Source organism: Vicia villosa, linkage group LG5 (assembly GCF_029867415.1).
Source record: "Vicia villosa cultivar HV-30 ecotype Madison, WI linkage group LG5, Vvil1.0, whole genome shotgun sequence".
Classification (NCBI taxonomy): Eukaryota; Viridiplantae; Streptophyta; class Magnoliopsida; order Fabales; family Fabaceae; genus Vicia; species Vicia villosa.
The window spans coordinates 119,089,938-119,097,642 of NC_081184.1; the positions used below are offsets into that span (position 1 = coordinate 119,089,938).

Genomic DNA, 7,705 nt, shown 5'->3' on the forward strand with positions numbered 1-7,705 from the left:
CCTTCTGGGCGAGGATGTCGTTCTCCGTTCTGATCTTTAGCAGTGCAACCTATACCCCATTTGTTGGATTTATAAGGAATATCAGGGAGTTGCCCCCAGATAGTACAACCACCTTCTTTTACCACAACCCTAACATCTTTCAGAGAAGCCATTGTAGGAGGAACTCTAGTAACTTTAGGAACGACATTGATGGGTTTAGTCTCAGGAGCCACTTGAGGGACCAATTCAAACGTTTGACGGGGAGATTCAAAAGCTTCTCCAGTGAATTCAACATACTTGGTCTCATCTATGAAGCTCACCACATATTCTTCGTCGCCATACATAGTGACAATCTTGCCTTTCGCCGGATATTTCAGTTTCTGATGGAGAGTTGATGTCACAACATTTGCCCCATGTATCCAAGGACGCCCAAGTAGACATGAATAAGCGGGATGAATGTCCATCACGTAGAACACAGTGTTGAAAGTCTGGGAACCTATTCTGATCGGGAGTTCAACTTCACCATATACAGTACTCATTGAACCATCGAAAACTTTTACTATCACATCACTGGATTTCAGCACGATTCCTTCAGGGTTGAGATCTCCAGTACCAACTTGGGTAATACATTCAGAGACGAACCGTTGTCAACCAGTACGTGGGCCAGAGTGGTGCCCCCACATTCAATGGATATATGTAGAGCTTTGTTATGATTATTCCCACTAGGAATTATATCAGCATCATAAAATCTGAGGTAATTATCTGTCGTCAGGTTTGCAATACAATTCTTGAGTTGAGTGACAGAAATCTCTTGTGGCACATGAGCGGCTTCCAAAAACTTCATCATAGCTTTGACGTGAGTCTTGGAACAACTTAGAAGTGACAACATAGAAATCTTGGAAGGAGTATGCCCCATTTGTTCGACAATGTCGTAGTCACTCTTGCGGATGATCTTTAGGAACTCATTTGCTTCTTCAAAAGATGGATTTTCAGTAACGGTCTCAACTGGTGTCTGGACAGGTTCATGCAATGACCCTTTACCTCGAGTATCAGCATTTTGATTAAGAATAATTGTAGCAGTAGGTGAAGCAGTGTTTGGAGAGATCTCTGGAGAAAACACTCTTCCACTTCTTGTCACTTTACTAGTTCCGACAATATTACCCACATCAGGATTGGCGTCTTCGGAAACTTTATCAGCTATGAGTTCTTGCTTAACTCCTTGAATATAGACCTCGGCACCATAGTTCCAAGGGATAGCCTTATTAGAAGAATATGGAATTAGACCAGGCTTAGTGATGATAATAGGAGCCACACGGGGTTCAGCAGAAATCTTGAATGGAGCCTTAGTAGGAATCTTCAGTAGAGCTTTGGAAATCACTAATACATCTTCAATCTTCAAGCCACGGGAGAAACCTTCGCACAAATTCTTTATAGAAGGAATCTTCTCAAACCTGATAGTGCGACGATCCATCCAGCCTTGAATTCCTCTCTTCAGGTTCTCACAACCATTGGGTTGGGATGCACAGTAATAACAACCTGGGTCGCAACCTGGAAATAAACCAGCTTGCAGCAGCCTTCTCTTGATGTCAAGGATAGGAGTTGACAGATCTCTCACATCATAGACATGGACTGTGTCTATGATAGCGTTAACAGTCTTGTCATGCTTTGGCATGGGAGCAGTAATGACATTCGGAGTTTCCGGCGGGTCAAACTCGATTTCATCAGCTTCATCTTCAACCTTGACACAAGAAAATTTGGATTTTCGAATTTGACCAATATTCAATCATTTTTGAAAATGTAAGGGTGTAACTTGCATGATTTTTTAGGACGACATGTTTTGAAGAAAATGTATAAAGAAAAAGAAGGAAAATGTATGAGTAAAATATGGAGGTGCTAAAAGCAAATCCTATGTTTTGGCGTACTAGAAAACATGTTTCAGCCCAAACGTGTGTTTTTGTCCGGAAAAAAACAACATCAAGCTTTGCCGACGCCGTCAAGGGTGGCGATGATTCCCTGAGCTCTTGGCTTTCAAAGGTTCTCTCTTTTACTATTTTCACATCTAAATTGTTAATACCCACCTTCTCTTTTGTTCAGGTTTACTTGTTAAATTAGTTTTAATATTCTTATTGTTCTTGCTGTTGTTTTGAACTATTTTGTTGTATATATGAAAAATTGGGGTGGATTTTCATTTTTAGGGTTTTTTATTGTGTGAATTGTAACTCAAGTAACCACTTTATAACTGATTTTGAGCTTCTCTTTTATCTGGCAGAACATTTCTAGCATTTGAAGTTATTGTTGTGCTGAAATCATGTATGGTTGTTGATAAGGATTTCATATTCCTCAAATCGGATGGCTTTTTTGTTTCAGAAATTTCAAGAGGTATCTACTTATCTTATGCTTTACTTGAAAAGTAGTTACTTATTTGCTGTGATTATGCTAATCTGAAGTTTAGTTTTTATCTGTTGTGCATCTTGTGAAGTTTATTACGAAAGTCTTGGTTTGGATTTTGTTTTCAGGGTGTGAAAACCCTTGCAAGAAGTCCCACTTTTGCTTTTGCTAGGGATCCAAGACAACTGCAGTTTGAAGTCGATCTTAATCGTTTGTTCCTCTATACAAGGTAAGTGTTTTTTTTGTTGTTTGCATTTAAAACTCAAGGGTGTGTTAAACTCGATTCTCTATTTTTTCTTCTTCTGATATCCTCTTAATTATTTATTTCAAACTCATAGATTTCTTCTCTCTTAATCACCCCGATGTTACTTTTGATGATATTATTTATAGGTTTTTGTGAAGCATTTAACTAGTGTGATAGGGACATTTTGATATTTTTATATATATGCATCATTTATATGATTCCTTAATCTATAATTAAATACCTTAAACAACTTAAGTTTTGGAATGGAAGGAGTACTGACAATGGTTGGATTCAAAATACCGGCTTTACACCCCCTGATTATATTTAACGCTCAAAGGAGTCTCGGGCCAGTCAAATGGGTCTCACAGCATTCAGTTCGTATAGCAGTGGTTTAGATGGCTTAAACATAGTCAGCAGTAAGTGGAGATTTCTTCGGCAATGATGGCTTGTACTTAGCTGCTAATTGGCAGTAGATGACTATATATGTTTTTCCCAAAGGGCATTTAGAAATTAGTAAATATAGATGCCTCCCACTTAAATTTTGATGGCCAGCAGTGTTATCAATGGCTGATTGCGAACGGTTGGAAATTCTGCCTTCATAGCAGTTCCCCCCTAACCACCTAATTGCAGCATCTAGGTAGCCTTCATTGCAACCTCCAACATCTTTATTGAGAACAATATAGACTTGTCGAAAACAGTGACCCTTCTAAGGATAATAAAAATGAGGAAATACTTGTTTCATTCTTTTTATTTAATACAGCTATTCTAATGACTGTTAGTAATAAAGAAAATAGATCACAATGATACGATTATGCTTATTATAATTTAACCTATAGAGTAAACAAACTAAAACAAGTTAACAAAATAGAATCAAACAATTTAGGGAACAAAACAAAAATCTGATTATGATGAAGATTGATGAGGATGAAGGTTGATTCTGGTTGGCTCTTCATGTTATGATTTCACACACGAATTGTTATCTATTTGACGATGTTGTAGGGTTATATAAATTTAATGTCGTTTTTTATTCAATGTTGTTGATTTTATGATTCTTCTCGATTCAACATCTTAACTTGTTTTGCTCATGTAATGACTTGACTCTCCAGCTACAATCGATTGGGGAAGAATGCTAGTGAAACAGATGCAGAAGAGATTATTGAAATGGCCAGTAAAGTCTCTGTTGCCGATCAACATATGCTAGTACAAGAAAATGCCTATTCTCAAATTAAAGCATTTTGCACGTTAATGGATGAAATTCTTCTTACAAATGGGAATGATGACTCCTTCTAGTTACTATCTCAACAAACAAATGTTTTACCTCAAAATAGTGAGCTTAGTTCTGCCAATCGTAAGTGTGTGATCCACCAACTAACAATCTTGGTGAATTTTTTTTGTTTTAATTTTTCCTTTGTTTACTTGTCCTTTGGAAATATTTTTTGCTCATTACTTGATGATCTCACAATATTCCTATACCTTTTAACTAAGTGGTTAATGAGTTTTAGCTAATGTTGAAGCGTTTGGGAGAACCCGAGTTCGAATCTCGGTTTCAACAATTCTTGGTCGGACTTTACCTATCACTCTGCCGAACTCCAGATTACCAAAGTAGGGGGATGTGAACCAAAGGATTATGAGAAAACAAAAACCTATTCTACAGTGATTATGAAATGTTAACTGTTGCCTATTTACTCTATTCATCTACTAATGAGGTGTTGCACAGGTTTCCCGAAACAAAGACCGATAAGTCAAGCTGAGCTTTCGCATAAATTAAAGGACAAACTTGGCTACACGCTCAATGTTAAACCTTCTCAAATATCTCACAAGGATGCTGGCAAAGGTCTGCTTTTAGACGGTGTAGTAGATGTTGGTGCTGTGATAGCCTTTTATCCTGGGGCAGTATACTCTCCGGCTTATTATTATCATATTCCTGGATATCTTGATGAGCTGAACCCCTATTTGATTACAAGACATGACGGGACTGTCATCAACGCCCAACCTTGGGGTCATGGAGGTGACAGGAAAGAACTGTGGAATGTTAGAAAAATGGTAGACGAGAAAGAGTCTCAAGTAGATAACACTGAGAATGTACTCGAGCGTAGGAATCCACTAGCTTTGGCATATTTCGCTAATCACCCTTCAAAAGGGATGCTTCCAAATGTCACAATTTGCCCTTATGACTTCCCATTGGTTGAAAATGACATGAGAGTCTAAATTTCTAATATATTATTTGGAAATGAAACAAGTAAATGTGAAGAGATTTGGAAGTTCTTGGTTCAAATCTAGAGTTTCAGAAAATACTGAACCACATGTTCCTACTACTCTGAAAACTGTTGTTTTGGTAGCAACTAGGGCTCTTCAAGATGAAGAACTTCTCATGAACTACAGGCTGAACAACACGAAGCGGTTGCCTGAATGGTATGCTCCAGTTGATGAAGAAGAGATCATAGAAAGGTAAAATGAGCCAACGAGACGATGAAATTAGCCAATTAGCCAGTAATTTTTTTCTTTTCCATTATTTGTACATTATCTTAAAGTTGTAAGAATGAGGTCATGTATTTTTTGTTATGGATGAGCATGATATGACCAAATTTTAAAGGCTGATTTTGGCTCTTTTTAAGATGTCAAATTCCACTTCAAGGCTACACAATGTGGCTATAATTAAACTTAAACAAATTGAGGTGATATTTCGTAGATGTGTTGAGAATAAATTGGTATGCATATGCTAAAAGTTATAAGTCATTACTTATTTTAGATATATATGTTTAGGCGGATTTTCATCACATCTTATGAGTTTTTTTACAAATTATGTGAAACTCCAATAGTGCCTAGAAGCAAGGTTATTGTTGGAACACACCTATTATCTTTTGTTATTTATTTGTTCTCATTTAGCAAATGTTAAAGAATTGTGTTCCAAGTTATCTTCGGACGCACTCATTGTCCTCTCTTGCTCATTTGGCTTCATTCAATAAAAATTAAAAGAATTGAAGATAACTTTCTAACTTTTTGACGCACCTATTATTCACAATCAACTTTCGGACGCATCGATTACCCTATATTGTTCATGAAAGATGATGTTATTTATTTCACATTCCAAAAAAACAAAATCGTTTGAAAAATATGAGTGTCTAAAAATAGCTTATAGGAAAGACAATTTCAAGTTTTTGTAAGGTCTTTGAGAAATTCATAAGATGTAATAAACAATCTCAATCTATTTATAACATAAATATGTATGGACAAATGTCGGGCCAAGACCCAACTAGTATATATTATCATGTCATTATTTTTCTTGGCCATTATTTATTACACTGTATGTCTTACTCACACATCTCGACGAAATTTCAAAAATATCCTTAAAATTAAGATTTTAAAACTCGGACGCACCAAATATACAACAAACTCTTTGAAATACGCCAAAACAAAGTGTTAAAAAAGTTAAGAATTTGAAACTCAGATTAATATATTGTCGAGATTGAAATTCAGATTAATATAGTGCAGAGAGATCAATCAATGCAACAAAAGAGAAACTTCAAAAGAGGAATTTATTGAATTGTATTCACATTTTCAATATGTATATGTGTACTTAGAGAAAAATGTTAGTTTTGGCTCAAGTCATTTATCACTAATATGCTAGACTATATGCATTCTGAAATGTGGGACTGGGAGTCTACCAGAGAGCCCTCTATACTATAGTTCCAAGTATTTTGTGAGTTTCAGTAATGATCTCTCTCAACAGACAATCCAACGCTAACTTGTTCGGGAGTCCCCTTGAAAACTTCTTCAGATGCTTCAACAGACAAGTCCGCAAGCTCTTGCTCCGCAACTTCCATAGAAATGTCACTAGAGACCACATCAGCTAAAGCGCCAATAGCTTGGTCAGCGACTTCCTGAGGAACTTCTTCTAGGGCAGAAAACCCTGTAACTTCTTCGGCTCCAAAGCGTTCCTTATTTTCTATTCCACCATATAGTTTAGGTTCTGAAAAAAAATCCGGTTCTCAGAAATTACAAAAGCAAACTATCATTGGATGCACAAAATAATAACAATAATTAAGATTAGCAGATGAAAAACAAACCTGCTTCTTTTGGATCGGATGTCTCAAAACTGCCGTGCAGATAAAAACTTGGGTTCTCACCTACATCCCCAACATGATGGATATACTCTAAGCTCTCTACTTCAGTCTGCAACTCTGAGCTCTCTACTTCAGTCTGCAACTTATCCTCTTCTTCAACCTTGTTAATTTCTGCTTCTTCCTCAGGAAAAACCATGACTTGTTTCTTTTGGCGAGGGGAAACTGCAGGAGGCCTTCTCACAGCAGGTGTAGTAAAAGGGAAAGGGAAGATGTAGTCTGGTTCCTTATACAAAACAATTTGACAAAATCCGAGTCCTCCCTCAATTTCCTTATCTTCGAATAGCTCATTCTTAAGACTATAGGAACCAATATCATTTTGATGCTCTTTCATGAAGAAGAATATATCCCCTTTCTTCCCCATTCCAATTGGGTAACAAGTGCTCGGTATGTGTCCGAGGCTGAAATTATATAATTTCATCCAAGATTCTTGGATGCCCGGCTCTAGCAATAACAACACATCAAAGAGATTAGATCCACTCAGATTCATGATAATAGTCACCGCTCTGTTTATCATGTTCAAATTCACATCATACCTATCAACGACATCTAAAAAGTCCAACGGTGACGGGGTGGTTATAAACTGCTTACTATAGAATTCAAAAGAAACTAAGAAAGCATTTTCATTGTCATCTTTGCCCCACCAATGAAATGTGCTGTCGAAAAAAAGCTCACGGTCAAATTTTTGATATCTAACCGGCATTTGAATGAAAAGATCTTTCCAAAATCGGGTTTTTGAACTGTAAAGCTGCCATCTAGAGCTGCGACATTCATAATACTGATAAGACCTGTTATACAATGGCGGTTCTATGGCCCAGCCAGTCCGGGGTGTGAAAATTAAAACAGATGAATAACCAATGGTCCAGACCCAACCCAATTAATTATTTATGAATCAAAACAAAAATTAAAAAAAAAACTCCCTTAAAACTAAACAATGATTACAACATAGGTTCTTGCTAACGAGTGTCCTCAA

At 36.8% G+C, this 7,705-nt stretch overlaps 1 protein-coding gene and 1 pseudogene across 2 annotated transcripts; one reads left to right on the forward strand and one right to left on the reverse strand.

Moving 5' to 3' along the window:
- Positions 1-1,669: 1,669 nt before the first annotated feature.
- On the forward strand, positions 1,670-5,755 carry LOC131602223 (uncharacterized; annotated as a pseudogene).
- Positions 5,756-6,129: 374 nt separating this feature from the next.
- Positions 6,130-7,529, reverse strand: LOC131602224 (uncharacterized). 2 transcript variants are annotated; one of them, XM_058874273.1, is made up of 3 exons: positions 7,269-7,529; positions 6,679-7,176; positions 6,130-6,581 (listed from the first exon to the last, which is right to left on the reverse strand). In XM_058874273.1, the coding sequence occupies exons 1-3, from the start codon at positions 7,279-7,281 to the stop codon at positions 6,319-6,321; spliced, it is 774 nt and encodes a 257-aa protein (XP_058730256.1). In that variant the 5' UTR covers positions 7,282-7,529; the 3' UTR covers positions 6,130-6,318. The 2 variants fall into 2 exon arrangements, with proteins under 2 accessions (XP_058730256.1, XP_058730255.1); XM_058874272.1 differs by having other exon boundaries at positions 6,679-7,529.
- Between the last annotated feature and the right edge of the window lie 176 nt (positions 7,530-7,705).